Source organism: Triturus cristatus, chromosome 3_1, assembly GCF_964204655.1.
Source record: "Triturus cristatus chromosome 3_1, aTriCri1.1, whole genome shotgun sequence".
In the NCBI taxonomy this organism is placed as follows: Eukaryota; Metazoa; Chordata; class Amphibia; order Caudata; family Salamandridae; genus Triturus; species Triturus cristatus.
In genome coordinates this window covers 232,730,849-232,752,244 of record NC_140583.1, presented here as the reverse complement: position 1 = coordinate 232,752,244, position 21,396 = coordinate 232,730,849, and the positions used below count along the sequence as shown (strand labels likewise).

At 44.4% G+C, this 21,396-nt stretch overlaps 1 protein-coding gene across 2 annotated transcripts in view; it reads left to right on the top strand.

Annotated features, from left to right (window-relative positions):
- The window catches only part of LIPC (lipase C, hepatic type), a 756,670-nt gene that overhangs the window by 536,290 nt on the left and 198,984 nt on the right, over window positions 1-21,396 (top strand). For both annotated transcript variants that reach the window (XM_085643754.1, XM_085643755.1), the window contains one exon: window positions 7,027-7,260. In XM_085643754.1, the coding sequence (XP_085499880.1) occupies window positions 7,027-7,260 (234 nt within the window). The remainder of the gene's footprint in view (window positions 1-7,026; window positions 7,261-21,396) is intronic.

The window sequence follows — 21,396 nt, the reverse complement described above, 5'->3', positions numbered from 1 at the left end:
AGATGATGGATGGAATACTGAACATTGTCAAACATCTGCCCCAGTTACAGATCTGGATTAAATCCATTGATTTTTGCTCACCGTGGCGCCCCAGTTTGGACGCAGCCTTATGCAAAGCAGTCTTCACCCTGCTCCCCATGGGAACAGTCCATCCCGAACTGCCTGGCCAGGTCCTCCCTGGACCGGAAGACAAGCCTCCAGGGACCAGATTCGAGGTATCACCCCTCATCAGCCAGGCTAGCTTGAATGCAGTGTCATAGCGAGCACGGGAACCCAATCTGGGCATACCCTGCCAACTTAGGGCAAATATAGCAACACAAAAAGAGTGATGGACAAATTGCTGAACAATGTCAAACATTAACCCCCAGGCACAGATTTGGGTAAAGTCCATCTTTTTTTTCTCACCAGGCCACCCCACTTTGGACCCAGCCATATGCAAATCAGTCTTGACCCCGCCCCTCATTGGAACAGTCCAGCCCGAACTGCCAGGCCAGGTCCTCCCTGGACCGGAAAGCTAGCAAGTGCATACAGACAAGAAAGTTAAACTGTTATTTTCAAGGCTTTATTTAAACCCAATGTTGATGCAGAATAGATGTAAAAGTATAAGAATAGCAGTGGTGTGCATATGTGAAAAAAATGTAATTTTTTTTAAAGTAGGTAGAATGGTATATTGTGAGGATCCCTACACATATAACCCTAGCTAATTAACATATTAGTATCAAACGCCTGTGATTCTATGAGAATTCAGTGGTTGTTTCTATGTGGTCACATTTGGTATTGAATAATCGCCTCGATGCTGTTACAAGGAGAACCACTCTGCTCGAGACAGTGTTCTCCCTCTCCCTCTTCCTCTCTCCCTCTCTCTCTGAGAGGGCAGTGAACGACCATTTTATACTATTCATAACGTTATTTAGGGTATAACTACTCTTGTGATTCATGGTGTAATTTGAGGTAAAAAGCATGGAAATTCACTTACATATTCACAGTAAAGCCACTATACCCTTTATCTAAGTATCACACATAAAATAAATATATGAACTAGAATCATACTAGCAAAATACACGATACATGTTGCATGCTTTGTTGCATGATGGTAAATATAAGTGCATATGAACGAGTCAATGATCGCAAATGAATAACGGCATTTAGGGCGTGCAGCCTCAATGAGCAAATGCACAGCATAAGAGCTTCCTAATGGGCATGTGTCAAACGAAACATGGATATCATCAGATCCCACACTAGCAACCCCAGAACTCTAGGACAAGAACCGATTTAGTGTGAACCCTAATTAGACAAATCAAGACTGAACAGTGTGGACTCCTATTCAGAGAATTACCAGAGTTGCAATGATGTTGGCATCAGCGGTGCACAGACAGAATATTGAGTTGTTATTATCGAAATACCATAATATCGAGTTGCAAATATCGTGATACAAGAATATCGACTGCAAGAATATCGTGGTCCAGAATATCGACATTAAGGTAAGAAATATCGTTTTTCTTTTAATCAAAGTAGGTAATATCGTTTGTAAAACTATTGTCGTTTATAATACTGATTTTTATATTATTGTGATGTATTTTAGTATGTATTTTAAAAGTATGTGATCTATTTTTTTTCTATAAGTATTGCTTTTTTTAATGTATCTATTAAATTTTTAGAAGTGATTAATTTTATGTTAATTAAATTTTGCGTTTTTTAGTTCTGTAGCGGGTTGTGGGTTTATAGGGGAATATGGCGGGAAGTAATTTAATTATATTAAGCTAATTAGTAATTGTTATGTATTAGTATTTATAAATAATTATTTATTAATTAATTATTCATTGCTTATTAATTTGTATTAATTAATTGATAATTAAGTTAATTGTGTTATTTTTTTAGGAGCGGGTTGTGGGCTTACAGGGGAATAGAGAGGGAAGTAATTTAATTATAATAAAGTAATTAATATTTGTATTTATTAGTATTTATAATTATTAATATTTAGTTAATTATTAATTTGATTATTCATTTTAATTAATTAATTAATTGATAATTAAGTTAATTGTGGGGGTTTTTAGGCGCAGATTGTGGGTTTATAGGGGAATAGGGTGGGAAGTAATTTAATTATAATAAAGTAATTATTAATATTTACTTATTAGTATTCATAATCAATTTTTATTAAGTAATTAATTGGTTATTAATTCGTATTAATTAATTGATAATTATGTTGTGTTATTTTTTAGGAGCAGGTTGTGGATTTATACAGGAATAGTGTGGGAAGTAACTTAATTTATTTCTATTTTATAGTGTTGTTTGTGGTAATTAATTTATTGTTGTTGTTAAGTCTTTATTTCGACCATACGGATCATAAAATACAATAAATAATAACATCACTATAAGATAAATGCATAAAATCCAGTACTCAACAAAAACATTACATTACAAGATGTTAAACCAAGAATAAAAAAACAACAGTTTATATATAGGTTGAGAAGGCTTAAACAAGCTTTTACATTAAAAAAGTATAAAATCAGTACAGTCTATTGATAATTCATATAGAATACAAAACTTGTGTATCCCAGTACTGGCTTAGAGATAGGATAAGAACCCGGGCGGGTAGGATAAGCAGAAGACAGTGTTTAATCTGAACACTGTCGCAGTCTACTTATTTTCAGCCTTATGTCGAATTACCCACACCCAACCTAAAAACTTGGCTAGAGCAATCACAATTGCCTCCTGAGTGCTAGTCTTCAGAATTCGCAGTGCAGTAGCACTTGACCTTATACACATGTTCAGGCAGATTGGTTTGAGCCACTTGCTCTGTGGAGAACTATATGCTGGACATACAAATAATATGTGAGGGATTGTTTCATCCACACTTTGACAGTGGGTACATTTGCTATCATAAGAGGGGTGTCAGGTTTTTGTGAAGACTTTGGTCGGTAGCACACCTGTCCGAAATTGGAAAAAAGCTTCATGTCAATCGGTTTGGTGATGATATCCCAAAATTCTTCATACTGGGGTTCTGGTTTGTGATCCAGAAAAGTGCTGGTCAAAGATGGAGTGTTGATAGTGCACAAATTCCCAGTTCTAACCATAGCCCAGTAGGCTTCTTTATAAGCTTTTTTTGTGGGAAAAGCGTTGTTCACTGGGTCTTCCCATAGGTGCCTCATCCCATTTTCACCAGGAAGCTTTTCACCTGCTGTAACCATCTGATCTTGTGAGAGGTATCAGCATCTCTGATGTCTTTGAGTGCTACAGCATAATGAGCCAATGCTGGGGTGGACCAGAGTCTTCTCCAATAGGCCAATGGTCTAAACCTAGCTACCTCAACCAAAACATTGCACCCCAGATCAAAATATAAAGGGGTGAGTGGTGTACTTTGGGGAAGACCTATCAGACCTCTAAGGAATCTTTTTTGGGCCTGGGCTATTGGATACAAATTTTGAAATCCCCAAAGTTCCGCACCATACAAAGTGGAAGCATAAACCTTGGTGTTATATATCTTAAGTGCAGGTCCAACCAGCTTAGTCTGGGAAAGCCTACATTCTTTCAAGATCGCTCCTGCGAGCTGGGAATGCTTAAGTGCCAAAATTTCTATTTGGGGTTTCCAATCTAGTTTACGGTTTATAGGTATTCCAAGGTAAGTAAATATATCAGTTTGTTCCAATGACTCCATATTCATAACAACCCTAGACTTAATTACTTTACGTTTGTGCAGCACCATAAATTTGGTTTTATCCACGTTACCATTAGTTCGTGTTCCTTGCAAAATGACTATAAACAGGTCAGTGCTCGCTGCAACCCTACTTGTGTTTTTGATAAAATTAGGGTGTCGTCGGCGAACATAAGTATTGGCGCCTTTTTGCCTGCCACATGGAACACTCTAGAAAATAATTAACCACGCCATTTATAAACAATGAAAACAGAGTAGGGGCCAAAACACACCCTTGTCGTACACCTTTATGAATTGGAAATTAGGCAGTAGTATTCCCTTGGGAGCCCCACCGAACCTGCGCAAAGTTGGATTCATGTAGTTTAACTACAAGCTGTAAAAGCTCAGGGGGTAGCCCTAGATCTCTCAATATGGTCCAGAGTTTGTTTCTCGGACCGTATCGAATGCTGCTTTGAGATCTACGAAGGTGGCATAAATAGTTCCACCTTCTAATAGTACAACACACCAGTAGATTGAAACAAAATAAAACACTTGGTCGGTTGTACTTACAAGGGCCCTAAAACCTTCTTGGAAGGGAGACAGTATATTGTTCTCTGCTATCCAGGTCTGGATTCTATTCAGGACCAATCTAGCCATAATATTTTGAGTAGAATCGATTAAGCTGATAGGCCTGTAGTTGTTTGGTCTCTAACGGTCCCCCTTCTTATAGATAGGTAAAATTTCGGCTCCTCTCCAGGAATCAGGAATGGGTGCGCCTCTTACAATAGGATTGACAAGGATCAAAATATACTCAAGCCAGTTATCCTTGTCGGATAAAAATAAATCCACCGGGATACAATCAGGACCGGGGGCCCTACCCTTTGGTGCAGTATTCAAGGCAGATTCAACTTCCCTTAGGGAGAATATTATTGTTGTATCTACACTTGGAAGTTGGAAAGGGGATAGATTCTCTGCGACTGCAAACTTTTTCTCAAAAAAGGATACCCGCTAGTCAGGTGCTATATGATTTGAGGGTGTACTACCTTGACCTCCTCTACCCCACTTCACAAGCTGCCAATTCATTTATTATTGATTAATTATTAATTGTTTGATTGTTATTATTAATGAATTGGTAATTATGTTAATTGCGTCAATTATGTAGGAGTGGTTTGTGGGTTTATAGGGGAATAGGGTGTGAAGCAATTTATTTAAAATTAATTTTTAATTAATTGTTGATTAATGGTAATTATTTTATTAAAAATTAGATATGGAAATTGTGTAATTAATTAGAGATGTGAGTTGTGGGGTTTATCATGTAAAGGGTGAGAAGTAAATTAATTTTAATTAATTAACAAGTTGTTGTTAATTGACAATAATTTAATAATGTTAAATTAGTTATGGAAATTGTGTAATTATTTTCATGTGTGTTGTGGTGTTTGTTGGGGTAGAGGGTGGAAATTATTTAAAGTTGCATTGATTAATTAATATTTGCTAATTTTTCTTGATTTAATAATTGATACATTTTTATGGTAAATGTTTACTTTTATTTTGTGTGGGGATTTTGAATGTATAGGTGGAATTGTTTGGTGGGTAAATTAATTTGTATATGTTTTAAATTGATTTTTAATCAATAATAATTGTTTATTTGATAAATAATTATATTAATTATGGAGGTACGCTTTTATAGAAATTCAGATGTGTGTTTTGAAATGTGTGGTGTTTTAGGGTAGGAAATAAAAAGTATTGTTTTTGTGTAATAATTAATGTTTTTGATTATAATTAATTTATATGAAATATAGTTTTTTGTTTGTAAAATGTTTTTTAAATCTTTATAAATTCATGTTTGTAGTTATTTTTTAGTATTTTTTATTATTATTGTTTCTATCTTTTGTAATTTTTTATATTTTTATATATTTTTTAATTTTGTGTTATTGACAATTTTTGTACTGTGGTTGATATTTTGTTTCTTTTTACTTTTGAATTTATTTTTGGGGAAATATATTCATTTTAACCCTCTGCTATCCAACACTTTCCCTACTGGTGCACTCTTTGCAGTGGGAATAGTAATTTGAACCCCTCCGCTATCCAACACTTTCCCTACTGTTGAACTCTCTGGAGTGGGAATAGTAGTTTTTTCCCTTACACTATCAAACACTTTCTCTACTGCTGCACTCACTGGAGTGGGAATAGTAATTTTTACTCCTCCGCTATCCAACACTTTCCCTACTGTTGCACTCATTGGAGTGGGAATAGTAATTTTTACCCCTATGCTATCCAACACTGTCCCTACTGTTGAGTCTCTATTTTGCGATTGCTTTTAAGGAATTGCAAATTGTGATTCTTTAAATGCGATGTAACAAGCACCCAAGTTGTGCGATTTCTCCTTACGAAAGCGCAAATTACCATCAACTTCGAGTTGGTGGTGATTTGCGATTTCTTTGAAAGATGCACTTTTTGGCATTTTTCAAGGTGTCATGTGGCGCACATACATGCCATTAGGGCATGTATGTGCGCCACATGTGCACACATGCTCATTTCAGGGGTGCATCAGGGTGTCCTTATGACACCCTTGCACCCTTGAAATTATTCTCAATTTGCGATTGTCTAATTGTGAATCGCTAATTGAGAATGTCTTCCCATTCATTCCTGTAGGCCTCCTGGCCCGTAGGAATGAATGGGAAGGTATTCCTTAATTGTGATTCGCAATTTGTGAATCGCAATTAAGGAATGCCAAGGAATCACTAACAATTTGCGAATTTTTACTTGCATCTCGTTTTCGATTCCCAAATAGCGATTCTCAAAAAATCGCTATTTGAGAATCGCAAATAGAAAATTTGATACTTATGCCCCCAGAATGCTTTGGTCAAGATATGAGGCAAAAGTAATGTTGAATTTGGCATTGGACTCCTATGTGGTGTCATCAGGTCTCATGTTGTAATGGACATAAGACAGCTCAGTTGGTTATGACAATAACGTTATTAATAACACGTACAATTTGTGCAGCGGCAATATATGCAGATATGCAGATCTCAATGTATCTTTCAGAGTTACTGAATGTGCAAAATGGCCCTTTCCCCCATGAAAGGATGAATTAATTAATTAATTTAATTATTTCTACAGCGTGCAGCTACTCAAAGGAGTGTCAAGGTGCCTTTTGACATCCAGTAGGGCATTGCACTGAGAAGTTCGTCCCCCCCCCCCCATCAACACTGGACTCTGGATAAAAGTGTTGTCAATTCTTTTTTTAATTTTGCTTCATCAGAGATAAACATGAAATACTCAGGCAGGTGTGGCAGTGGGTACACTGGGGAACAAGCTACAGGCCCAGGATGTCCTAACATGATCAGCACTTGTGTTCCAAAAATACTTACATCTGATCACTATTTCACCTTTAGGTCTTGACCCCGCTGGTCCATTGTTTGAAGGGATGTCACCAACTGATCGCTTATCGCCTGATGATGCAAATTTCGTGGATGCCATCCATACCTTCACTCAGCAGCACATGGGTCTGAGTGTGGGGATCAAGCAAGCTGTGGCCCATTACGACTTTTACCCCAATGGGGGGACCTTCCAGCCCGGCTGCAACTTCCTGCACATGTACAACCACATCGCAGAATATGGAATCGCAGGTAAGAAAGAAGCACTGCACATCTGTGGGCCAGTTATGGTTAGCGGATTATATTACGCTGAAGAGGTTAGCGTACACCCAGCTCTCAGTCATTTTGGAACATCATAGGCCCCATTTACAAACAAGCATTGGTAAATGCATTAGGTTTCGCTTATGTGATTAATAATACTATTTTTGGGTTGTTAATTACAGCTTGATGAGCAGTTTTGCAATATAAGTTACTGAAACTTTGTAAAAGTGTTATGAATTGTTTATTGAGAAAAGCAATATGTACATTAACAGCGTTTTTCACACAATTATGAATTTGCCGCATTTGCCACATAATCTATCATTAGATGCATAATCTGCAGATTTTAACAAAAAAAAGGTTTCTAGCCCAAACGGCTCAAAAGTTACAGGAAATGCACTGTCATGGGCATTGGAAAGACAATTAAAACAAAACGGGTGGCGAGTAGACTTCAATGCAGACGACTTAGTTCCATGAGGTATATGAATGGGGAAATTAATACAATTAAATGTGGTATAATAAAAACTGGTTATTTACATCACCTAGATACGGCAGAACTGTGGATTGTAATGATAAGAAAATGTATATGACGCATTGCTGCCCAGGACAGGGCTCCCCAGCGCCGAAGAGGTTGACAAAAATATATATCCGCGCACAAGCTCAATCTTGGTATGAAGCGCAATGGAAAAACAAATAATTATTTGTGTTCCCAGAACGCATTTGTCCATGTGTGGCAGACTATACCACACTTTCAGTAGTGCCAGAAATAAGGTATTTGAAATGAAAGGTACTTTCTAATCTCCTCTACCCGGTGTAACATGAGCTGCATTATAGATGTGGGTATATAAAGTTATGCACTATAGTGACACTATCCGGCATGTTAGAATTAGGACTGAGACAAGCAAATCAATTTCAGTTGCTAAGATAGGATGAGGAGTAGCGTAAAAATTACATTTGGGACTGAGACGATTACCCCTTCTGAAAGCGCCACTTTTAAACACACTTTTTCCTCGCTCTGGGAACAAATTAAGGGCCTGATTACGATGGCGGACGGACTCCATCCGCCATCATCCCGGGGATTGGGACCGTCCGCCTATATGGCGTCGGTCTCGCACATAACATTACAATGTGACCGCCACTGTGGCGGTTGCATTGTGCATGTTTACCATTGTGGCGGGTGTTGCTAGCTGCAGCACCCGCCGCAATGGTAAAAATGCATGTTGTGCATTTCCCTGCACTACGTGGCATGACCACGCGGTGCCTGCCACCTGGTGCAGGGAACTGTGCCTCCCAAGTGCAAATTCCATATGCCCCTGCACAAGCACAAGAGGGGCCCGCAACGGGCCCCCAAAGTACATTCCAGCCAGCCTTTCAATGGCGGTTGAACCGCCATAGACAGGGTGGCAGGGATGCAGCATCCAAATCTGGCGGGCGGTACGTGCTAGGCACTGCCACCATTTTGTGGATGCGGGGTGGGTCCGACAGGCAATCGTAACGATTGCCTCTGTCGGACCTGTGGCGGACGGGCTTCCCGCCAGCCAGGCACAGAGAAGGCCTTACGATGGCGGTGAACCCGCCACCAGCAGCCTGCCATCGTAATCAGGTCCTAGAGTTTCCTTTTATGCTTAACTTCCTTTGTATTTGTAATCATTATGCTTTTCAGAATGCTTACATTAGTTCTAACGTACAAAAGAAAAGCCGTCATCACTACACATTGTATTAGTAGTCTTGTTTAATGTGTAAAAGTAATGTTACATGGAGTCTGCGAAGCAGTACAAAATGGGGTTTTCGTCTGCTAATTTTGCTGTACGGTGGCATTAAACTTGAATGTAGACTTTGGTGTAGTAATACGGGCATGTTTGATAATACATTTGCTGTAAATAATGTGGCACATACATTTTCTCTGGCATAAATATGTACGACTTCTACACTAAAGTGTTTTCTCTGGTGGGCTACTTAAAGTACATGGCGGGAAAAGGCTCTATTATTCTGTCATGTCATTAGTTTTCACCACAAAAATACAGCTCAGAGCATTTCGATTGTTTGAACAGAGGTTTCCATAAGGACTCCCAGTGGCAGTCGCTACTTGAAAAGCGCGGCACAATCTTTACTGTCACGCTTCCCCTTCCTATGCTTTACGTCACCAGTCAATCACAATCTACAGTGCTTTATACGCAAGGGTGACTGAGTGTTTTACCCACTGGTACTAGTTGCACTGGGATTATCATAACTAATGGTAACATCTCATCAGCTGCAAGGGACGGAGGACGACTGTATCGCTGAAGAGGTGTAGCTTGAGTGATGGAGGTGGAATGTGACGGGACTGGAGAGCGGTGATGGAGAGTGGCATAATGAATGTGGAGAATGGTGGACCTGGCAGGTGTTGGTAGCAGTGTGCGGAGGTCATGCATAGTGGTGGTGGGGAATGAGTGGCGCAGGTGGACACGGATCTCAGTGAAGAGTAGTGGCATTGGAGAGTAGTGCTTGTGGAGAACAGTGATGGTGGTGACCTCGACACCAGACACCAGCAACACACGATAAGGTCCAAGTCATAAAAAGAGATTGGGATTAACATTTCCAACAACTTTGGTGGGTTAGGCTCACATTGATAATTGAAGAAACAATTCCTTTAACAAACTGCAGTCTCTTTATGCATGGGTCTCCTCAAGATACCGCAAGCGATATATTTGTTCTATTGAAAACCAACCCCATAAGTCATAAAATAAACGGATGCCGCCTGTAATTATGGATAGGGTGGAAGCACACCTGGAGCATGGATGTCTATTGAGAGGGGTCAGCTTTGTATGTAGTATAAAGGGCATGTGGGCCTTTAAAAAGGTTTTAAATTGTCACTGTTCTTAGTTTGGAAAGTACAAAGGCGTGTCTGGACTCTAAAGCAAGCGATGTGCATGCAAAAACTAAAAAGGGGGGCTACAGGGAACACTGACTTGGTAAGCATTTCTGCCAGTGGGGCTTTTACCCCCAGTCTTGGAATGGGGAGGGGTGGGGGAGAAAAAAAAATGAAATTGATTTAAAAAAAGAATTAGAATAATGAATACAGGCGAGAACAAATGATTCTCTACTTCCTGGTGTTTCTGTCCTTTAACAGTTGAAGTCCATTCATGTCCACATCAAAATGTTCTCAAAAGCAGCAATTATTTCAAAAGGGTTCTCAATGTGGTCTCTGAAAAGGGCCAGAGGTCTTGAATAGAAATAGACTGTCTGACAATAGCGGCTAGTGGTGGGAGTAAATAAACAAAACGAATTACATTGTGCATGCTGCATCGCCAGTTGAATTACATTGCGCACGCTGTAACGCCGTTTTATTTATTTATTAATGTACTTACCTCAGTTGGGCAGTATTCTGTGGTTTACTACGCCCCACCACCCCTCAGCACTCCGAGTTCGAGCTGCTACTGGGCTAGAGGTGTGGAGCGCATGGCTAGTAACCATTTTTAGTTTTGCTAAATAATGTCTTAAATTAGGTTTGCAAATGAGCCGTTTTTTTTCTCCACTGCCATCTACATGTGTTCTAACAGCACACCCTAAGGGTGAGAATGCCACATAAATTGCCGTATTATGTATTTTTTACAGGCAAGTCTGCTTGTTTTTTATCGCAGCATCCAGCTTGCCAAACAATGATCTTGCTGCTTAAGTAACATTCCACACTACAATTAAAATCGAGTTTATGATGTTCATGATTTTCATAGGGGGTGGGGGAAGCAGGCTGAGATCAGCGTTTGGGAAGCAACATGTCAACGATTCACCCTGGAAGGATACTGAGTCATAGAGATGCGACTACACAGGCCCCTGCATACCATACTCTCTAGATACGCTGAGCTTACCATATCAAATAACTATTTTATTCTCCTTTTAAAATGTGTCCAGCTGCAGTAAGATATAATGGGAAAAATGCAAGCACGCCGAGTTTTGGAAAACTCCCTCTTACGTGCCCTTAAAAACTGGCATATATGCAAATGACTGGCATTTTAAGATAAACAACTCACAGAGAAAAATAAGTTTAAATTAATAATAAAAAAAAGGGACTCCTACGGAATGGAAGAACTGTGAACCACAGATTAGCAAAATGAGTTTAAAAGCATAAACGAGTTTGGTTTAATAAAGGAACGCCAATGCTCACTCGCACTTAGCTTCAGCTGCCTTGTAGACCTGTACAACTGCTGCCTGGGATGAACCACAAGCCTGCCTAATCTACTTTTAACTTATGTTATCACGGGCTGTATTCTTCAAAGGCTTTGATTCTTTTTAATAAGCGTGAAAGCATCAGTTCAACCTACCTACTCCGCAATCCTCGCGCGCCGCAGAACCACTGCAGCCACAGGCCCCCTGAGTGTCTCAGTACATTCATCACTGCACCATGCCAACGCGCACATTTGTACATGTAGACATGTGCGCCAGTCTCTGGGAATCCCTCAGCACACGGGGAATCCCACACCACAAAGGCACACAGATGCACAAGCCTGCTTTGGCCCAGGGGGCACCTGAAATGGCACAAAGAAGACAGGAGCTCTCAAGGAGGTCCCTCCTTGTGCCCCAGTGGAATGGTGGAGTGCGCGCTCGCTCGGAGCATGAAACAGACCCAAGCACACCGGGTCTGAGCAGCGGCTGAGTCCTTCAGTAATTGGGCAGTGCTGCAGAGGCAAAACATTCGTTTGCAAGTAGTTAGCATGCGGTACTTGCAGAGACAGCACAAGTACTGCCTAGACTCAACCTAAAAAAGTCCCACAAAGTGGATGAAAGCAGTACTTCATCGCTGGGAAACTGATAACAGTAGTACACAGGAACAACAGGAAAAAGCATGCTGCATACAGCCAATAGAGATGAAGGATAAGTAAGTGGCATGCACAGGTACCAATGAAAAGCAGAGACAGCAAGGGGGCGGCATGTAAGCCCCTTTTTAGATATATTTAATACAATAGATTTCACAAGCACAGCGCAAGCTAAAAATGTAAAGGTAAAGGCAGAGGTATACATCTCCCCCTAACTTACCCCCCTGTAAAGCTGGGCCAGTAGCAGTTTGCAAGCATACCTCTGGAAAGTCATCTGACACATTCTCCAGGCTATTATTCCTGTTGTGCATAATCCTGCAAAGTATAGCATTTTGCACAGGGGGAACGGCACCTGCCGTGCAATACACTTTTTTCCTTTTTTAATCTCTGCAGGTAAAATATTGTGAAAAGAGACCTTTCTCTGAACCCCTAGAAAATCTAAGGATGATGAGTTTCCATTCTCATCCTGGAAGAGGAGTTACTTAAGCTCTCATTTCGAGGTGGAAACCAGTCAGATGGGAGTTTGTAAATGCCTACAAGCATTCAGGTTTGTAAACATTCAAACAACATTACAAGGCAAGCCACATCTTGTAACACCCACTTGCCACCCGTTTTGTGGGAATTACTACAGTGTATTACTCTGCACTTTTGGGGGAGAAATCTGCAGTAGTAAATCCTTTTAAACCAGCTCGGACTCCATTTGTGAATTCCTGATAGGTGTAAAAGAGTGTTTTTTAGACGCAAACTAAAAACGCATGGCTGAAAATACTTTTCTGAATAGAGCCTCCCAAACCCTTGCAAGTCAGCTACACATGAGGACAGAATGAATGCTGGGAACCAAGTGCTTAATCTGTTTTGCTGCTTACCAATGATTGGCACAAGCACACATTCTTGTGTACCAGGACTTATTTTTCAATATCAACCTTTGACCCAGGGCAAGAGTGGTTATGGCAGAAAAGGGAGTATGACGCAGTTAGGAGGGATAAAAAAGAACTTTTAAAAGTGGGATAAAAGCATGTGGTGGTGAAAGCGTATACGGTGGAATCAAAATGAGGCACCCTTAACATCTGGCACACTTGTAATATGGCAGCAGCCTTCTAAGGAAAACTTTGAACTCCTGCATTTAGTTTTTTTTGTCTTACAAATTAAGCACTTACTGAACCCATTTTCAGCCCATAGTGCTCATTTTTTGTTTTGTTTATATAGCGCAAACTTGAACTGAAGGTATTGGGTATCAGAGCGCATTACATGAGCACCAGTTTCATTACAGATGGGCACATTCATTATTTTTTTGTTAAACACAGGGAGATTAAGGTGCACATGCATCAATATAGGCAATTGCGATTATTAAGGAATCACAAATATGGAATCGCAATTGCCTATGCATGTAGGAATCGCAAACAAATTTGCGATTCCTACACATTCCTTAATTGTGACTCGCAAATTGCGAGTCGCAATTAAGGAATGGCTTCCCATTCATTTCCTTAAATGCAATCGAAATTTAAGTAATCACAAATTTAGCGATTACTTATATTGCGATTTTTGCATTTGGGATGATGCATCCCAAATGCAAAAATACAGGTCGCAAAGAGGCAGATTCTGCAAATCTGCCCATTTGCAACCGGTACTTTCGCTGATGCATGTGGCCCCTAAGTTATTTGCCTAGGATCACAGGATGTTGAGCTTCGTTGCTGAGACTCGAACCTGTTTCCCCAGTTTTGTGGTCCACCGCTGTAGCCGTAAGGCTACATCTTCTCCCTAATTATTGCCTCACAGCTCCCCTCCCACTCCTGCACAAAGAGGAAGCTCATGGTTGTCGAGGATGGACCTAGATTTATCTGCTTCTGGGGATGCTTAAAACAGTTTTTATACATTTAGGGCCATATTCACAAGGAGCTATCGCTGAATTAACGGCACTGTATCGCAGCCAAAGTCGTGATAAATTTACCTCCCCATTCACAAGCTGGTGCTAATAGCCTACAACACCAGTTTACCCGCGATAGCAGCCACAAAAAACATCACCACAGAGGATCCCCGCAACTATCGCTAATGAGATGCAGAGTAGGCGTTCCCGTGCCAAAAGCCGTGACAACACCATACCTCAACATTCTCAACAACCAGCCCGATCGGCGATAAGAACACAAAACCGGCGATAAGGCGCGTTAGCACCAGGAAATCTACACTTGCTCTGACCTGTTGTTAAGTTGGACGGCAGCCAGCACCACAAAAGGGAGACCAGTCCAGGGCCACATCGGAAGGGCAACAGATGCCATGGAGCCGCAGACATGCGGCCCCGACACCCAAGAGGGCCACAACACCCACCGACACCACCTCCTGGACCACCCCTCCCTGGCACCCCCCCAACAAAGACATGCCACCAGGGAGTGGCCTAGCTTTGGACCAATATGGGCGCCTAGTGCCTCGGCTCCGCCGTCAAGTCCCCTCGACACACTCATCCTGAACTTCATCCTGCACCAGTGACACCTCGCCAGGAAAAAGAGACCAAGTGGTGCTGTATTGCCCGCCCGGCTGCCTGGCCTCATCCTGCAGGTGTGTCAGCTGTGGGGGAGGGACGCGATCGCTGGCTGGTCTCCCCCTCCCCCTGGGGGCCTGAGCTGGTTGGGACTCCATGTGGCAACTGGCAGACACTGCTGGAGGTGGGGCTGACGACTGGGGCGAAACCCCCCCTTTTACTCCATTGCCCTCACTGTGTGCTGATGCTGCTCGCGGGGGTGCTCGGTGGACACCGTGGATGCGCCCCACAGCTTTGATCCATCTTGGGACCGGTGCTGGCTGGGACTTCGGAAGATGGTGCCTTGATTGACTCCTAGCCCGCCATAATCCTGTCTGCACGTGTGGGCTTGGATGTGCTCCTGGGGCCTACTAGACTGCCTTGCAGACCTAAATTACCCTTTGGGAACTACATCACTGCCCTGGCGTCCTTGTCGCTGCTTGCCTTGATCTTACTTGTGTTGCTTGCTCCCGCCCGGGGGTGATCTGCTCGGGATCGCGGTGTGGTGGCTGGGATTTGAAGACCGCACCAGGGGTGGGAGATGAGGCATCGTTCGCTGTATTACCAGCGCTAATCGGGCGCCGCCCTTCTCTGGAGTCCCACTCATCCGCCACTGTGACCTAGACCGGTCACCAGAAGGACCTTGTCTGCCCCTCGACCACCTCCTTGTTCCCCCCTCACCTCAGCTGGGGTGGGACTGGCGACGACGCGGCTGGGGGCCTCTCGAAGGTGAAGGCACAATGGCTGGTAAACAGGATGCAGATAGGGGCCAGGCCCGGGGTCCCAGTACCTCCAAGCAAGTTCAGTCCAACAAGCTGGACTGCTACACCCTTCCTAAGGGTTCGCCCTCTGACTCATGCCTCGTTTCTAAAGCTGTGGATGACTCAGAGAACGCCGCTCCGGAACTCATGCTGGTGGATGTCATCGCAGCTATCAGCGGGATCAAGTCTTCCGTGGACACGATCTCCATCGATGTCAATCTCATCCGGGCGAAAATAAATGAGAAAGTCTAAGCCCTGGACATCAAGACAGCAAGTGTTACGGAGGACGTGTTCCTGCTCCAGCGGGAGGTACAAGATCTCAGATCCTCCTGTGTGGCGACAGCGCACAAACTGGATGAATACAAAGGCCACTCCCGACTCAACAACGTCCGCATTCTTGGAGTGCCCGAAAAATCGGAAGGACCTGCACCGGACCTGTTTGTTATTTTGAACCACCTCAAACCCAATGCTTTGGGAAAGTTCTTCACTATTGAACGTGCACACTGGGTCCCCGGGGGCCGACCCAAGCTGGGTGCGCCACCGCGCGCACTTATCGCTCAAGTTCTGAACTTCAGGGACAGAGACACAATCCTGCAATACGCGAGAACTGCACCCCCACTCCGCCATGAGATTGCCACCATAATATTTTTTCCCGACTTCACGCAGCTAGTGCAGAGACGGCGCCGAACGTTTATGGCAGTAAAGAAAAAACTGAGAGAGAAGGGACTCAAGTATGCCATGATGTTCCCGGCTTGCCTCCGGATGGAATCTGGGGGACGAGCGTGGTTCTTTGACAGCCCGGAGGTGGTGGCGGACTGGCTGGACAGTCGAATTGGTAAGCACTTTGAGGGTGGCAACGAAGAAGGCGGCTCGATCCCGCAGGACAGGAGTTGAGAGACGTTGGTAATCCCGGTTCTCTTTGTACACCTTGGGTTATTTAATGGGACCTTGGGGACTAGTCGCTAGTTGGGATCCAGTTGGGCTCCTTTCACGGCTGGGGGAAGACTCAAAGGTGGACTCACTGGAATGTAATGGTATTTAGTTGTGTTGGGGGGGACGAGGGACGGAACACCGGCCTATCTCCTCTTTTCTACCTTTAGTTGTTGTTTGTAGTTTTAGAATTGGGTGACAGGCACTCTGTTAGTTGGCATGGGCAGTTTCGTGTCAATGGGGCAGGGTAGCAGGGAGGGGGGTTGTTGGTGGGTAGGGTTATGGGGGGGAGTTTGTTATGGTTTCTTTTTTGCAGCATCGACGTATGAATACAGGCAAAACAAAGGCGATACAGATTGAATACGATTCTCATGTATACACACTGGGGGAAGAGCGTTAAAATTCTGAGCTGGAATGTCAACGGGCTGGGGGACAAAATTAAATGGAGTGTAGTCCTTCAATATATCAGGAAACAGGGCCCGGATGTCGTGCTCCTCCAGGAAACTCATCTTAAGGGCCACACCTGTAGAGCACTGGACCGATACGGTTACAAGCTAGTGGCACATTCAGGCTTTACTACCGGCTCAAGAGGGGCGGGTATTATGGTCCGGAAAGCACTTCCCCTTAGTGTGGAATCCACCTGGACAGACGATAGAGGTCGTTACGCGGGTATATCTGGCTCCTGGGAGGGTCGGATCCTTACGCTTCTCTCTATTTATGTCCCACACTGTCTCCAATCAACAACATTCCAGGACATCCGCACTACTCTATTGTAACTACCCGAGGGCCTGCTGATACTGGGGGGCGAGAGCTGGGACCCTCCTCCCATGGCTTGCTAGACTTGCTGGAGGCCATGGGTTTGACAGATATCTGGCGTGCGTTCAACCCCGAAACGAGGCAGTACACTTTCTACTCAGGGGCCCACCATAGCTCCTCTCGTCTGGATTACATCCTGGTCCCCAGCTCCCAAACGTCACATGTTGGGGAGGTCCGCCACCTGGCTAGGGGCCTTTCCGACCACTCACCAATTTGGGTTCACTTCATCCTTGATAACTCGCGAGTAGGTCGCATCACCCCTATTAACCCTTGGCACCTCCGTAACCCTAAAATACTGAAAGAGCTCCTAGTTGCCCTTGATAGATATTTTACAGAAAACATGGGCATGGTGTCCTCTAACCTGACACTCTGGGAGGCCTTTAAAACAGTCATCAGAGGGGATGCCCTGTCCTTGATTTCGGGACACAAGCGGACGCAGCAGAAAGATGTCTCTGACATGGAAGCAGAGATCTTGCGGCTCGAGGAGGAGTTGGTGGACGGCGACTCCCCGGAGGCGCGCCACTTGCTCCGGCTTAAGCAGTCAGAATACAAAGCCCTTGTCATGGAAACGGCTTGCACCATGGCTCAGGAAAAGCTTGGGAGACTCTATGATATGGGCGACAAAGCGGGGAGGCTGCTAGCTTGGTTGGACAGGCGAGAATGGGCAAATAGATTGGTCCTGACCCTTCGAGACACCCACGGAGCTGACATCTCGAATCCCCAGACCATGAACGCGGATTAAATAGCTTCGGCCATCAGGTCGCTTCACTCTGGGAAGGCCTCTGGACCCAATGGGATACCCATAGAAATGTATAAACTCTGCTCGAACAAGTTATCGGCTTACCTCAAAGTTATGTTTGAGGAGAGCAGAGAGTCGGGAACGCTCCCTCTTGACCAGCGTATCGCTAATATAGTAGTTATTCACAAAGACAGGAAAACAAAAACAGACTGTTCCTCATACCGGCCTATTTCCTTACCTAATGCCGAGCCAAAAATCCTCGCGAAAGTCCTCGTTAATCGTCTTGTAAAGGTCATATCATCCTTTGTCCACCCAGATCAGTCTGGATTTATCCCGCGTCGAAACACGGCGCTAAATCTTCGCCGTGTACACGCCGTGCTAGGTAGGGCGAACACGATCCGTGAACCGGCAGTCTTGGTCTCCTTAGATGCCACCATGGCCTTCAATATGTTTGAATGGCCCTAACTCTTTGCCGTGCTCGGTAAGCTGGGGTTCGGGGAGGAATTCATGGGCTGGGTTTGCCTCCTGGCCAAGGTCGTAGTTAACAATAAACAATCAGACACTTTCTCGCTTGGCCGGGGTACCCGTCAGGGTTGTCCGCAATCCCCCCTTTTGTTCGCCCTGGCATTGGAACCGCTCGCGGCTTGGATTCAACAAGATCTGTCAATCCGAGGATTCCGCTGGTCGGCGGATTTGGAGGATCAGATCTCCTTATATGCCGACAACATCTTACTGTATCTCACAGACCCCCGAAAATCCCTCATAGTATTGTTAGATATACTGGCAATATTCGGTAGATTCTTCGGGTTTACAATTAACTGGACCAAATCCCACCTGTGCCCACTGTACGGTGGGGTGCCAAACCTACCACCCAACTGCCCAATCCAAATTGGTACGTCAGGGTTTAAATACCTCAGAATCTTTGTTTCTCTGGACTCCGCTCTCCGATATGACAATAATCTCCTCCCCCCCCTCAGACGACTGCAACGGGATATAGCTAGTTGGAAGACTCTCCCGCTATCCCTCTTGGGGAGGGCCGCAATTTTTAAAATGAAGTCCCTCCCCCGCTTCCTTTATGCTCTTCAGAACTCACTGGACGTAGTCCCCCATGCTTATTTTAAAGACATTGAGCGACTCCAGAGGGTGCTTCTGTGGAACGGGTATCCACGCATATCCCTTAACAAGCTGACGCTGAAATGGTACGATGGAGGTATCGCCCTACCCAACATTAAGAAATATTACTGGGCCGCACACCTGTCGGCTATCAATCACGGTACCTATGGGTCCCCTGAGCATCCAGGCTATCGAATGGACAGGTGGCTGCTCCCGGGTGAGAATTACAACAGACCGCTATACTCCAAACCGACTCGACCCCTACTATCTGGCCCCACTGGACACTCAGTTGCAGTCTGGCACACAGCCACTAGATCGCTTGGATGGGAGGGAAGGTTGACTTTGGCGGCCCCCCTCTGGGACTCCACCCAGCTGGAACACCTATGGCAGACAAAGGGCTTTGACAAATGGGACATGATAGGGATCTCTCATGTTCAGGACATGTGGGAAAAAGGGGACATAAAAACATTTGCCTCCCTACAGGAACAACACGATTTAGCCGGCTCAGAACACTTTCGTTACAGACAAATTTGGCACGCCCTGCGCTCGATCTTCCTCAAAGGTTCTACCCCCCTGAGGACTTCCCACTGGAAGATAGGATACTGGACGGGTATCTCCCCGAGAAATCCATTTCCCTCATTTATAGCAAGCTTATAAATAACATGGAGGACCCTCTCATACAGCTTCGACAGAAGTGGATGGCAGATGGTGTTGAGCTGGATGACGAAGGACTGGCAGGAGGCTGTGTCCTCCCCCAGGGTGGTCGCTATCCCCGCCAGATTGCGACTGGTGCAGCTAAAAGTACTACACAGAATTTACATGATGGGACCGAGACTGGTGTTGATGGGGAGGGCACCCACCGGGGAATGTCGTAGGGGATGTGGTCAGCTGGGTACCTTTCTAAACATCATTTGGGAATGATCGCTCATCCAGGCCTACTGGAGTGCAGTTCATCGGGTGGTGGGAGAAGTCCTGGGGAACCTCTTGCTCCCAGAGGTGCGCGGATACTTGCTTAACATATGGGAACCCACCAACTTAAACGTATGCCAAACTCAATGGCCACTCTTGGCTTCATGATCGCCAAAAGGAACATTGCGCAGGCTTGGGGGGCGGCGGCCCCTCCAGTGCTTAAAGACTGGAAGGTTAACATGGACTGGTGCATGTTCCGTGAGAAGACAGTTTAGGTGGCCAGGGGTTGTTCCAAAAAATGGTCTTGGATATGGGGACCGTGGAATCGATACAGAGGGAATATTTGTACCCCTCCACTACATACAGACCCGGAAGACATACCCTCACCCTGAAGTAGCCCACAGTGTAGGTAATGTTATGATGATATTAACTTTGTACATTCCTGAATAAGAAAAATATTACATTATTGTGATGTATCATATATTGATCAAGTCGATGATTGTTTAATAAAAAGTTTTATAAAAAAAATTATAAAAAAGACATGCCACATCAGCTACACAAAAAAATGTACAAAATATTCTGCATGATGTCGCACAATCACAACAGTTGAAATGCATGTGTCGTCACAGAAATGAGCATCACACATTCACTTTCTAAGCAACAAATAAAATTTTATTGAAATGAACATCGAAATTAAATGAAGACACATGGCGGCTCCCTGTGGGACAGTCCGTAGGTCACAGCCTGCAAGACAAAAAACATAATGAGAAGGTGTGTCCTGCGCACATCAAAGGACAGAGAGAGAGCGAAGGTGAGAGAGAGAGGAAAAGAGGGCGAGAGAGAGAAGAAGAGAGGGAGAGAGAGAGAAGAAGAGAGAGAGAGAGAAGAAGAGAGGGAGAGAGAAGAAGAGAGGGAGAGAGAGAGAGAAGAAGAGAGGGAGAGAGAGAGAGAAGAAGAGAGGGAGAGAGAGAAGAAGAGTGGGAGAAAGAGAGTGAGAGAGAGAAGAAGAGAGGGAGAGAGAGAGAGAGAAGAGCGGGAGAGAGAGAGATAGTGAGAGAAAAAGAGAGGGAGAGGGAGAGAGAGAGAGAGATAGAGAGAGAGAAGAAATGAGGGAGAGAGAGAGAGAAGAGGGAGAGAGAGAGAGAGAGAAGAAGAAAGAGAGAGAGAGAGAAGAGAGGGAGAGAGAGACAGAGAGACAGAGAAAGAGAGAGACGCCGCCCCTGCGCACCCAGGCCACACTGCTCACCTGCTGCCACCGGTGTGTCTCCAACCACATGCCGGTATGTATAGCAGTACACCAGGACACACATCGGATTCCGAGCCGTCATCTGAAACAGAGTCCAGATACATGACTGGCACAGTACACACACTTGCACAAGATAACATCGCCTACCCGCCCATACACACCCAGGCAGAGGCATCACAAAGGCACCCGCTGCCCACGGAGCATGCCCACCCATGCACACCCAGGCCTCACTGCTCACCTTCCGCCACCGGCGTGTAGACTGGATGTTCCACCACCTGTCGCTGCAAGCCACAAGCCCAGTGCCCGTAGACATG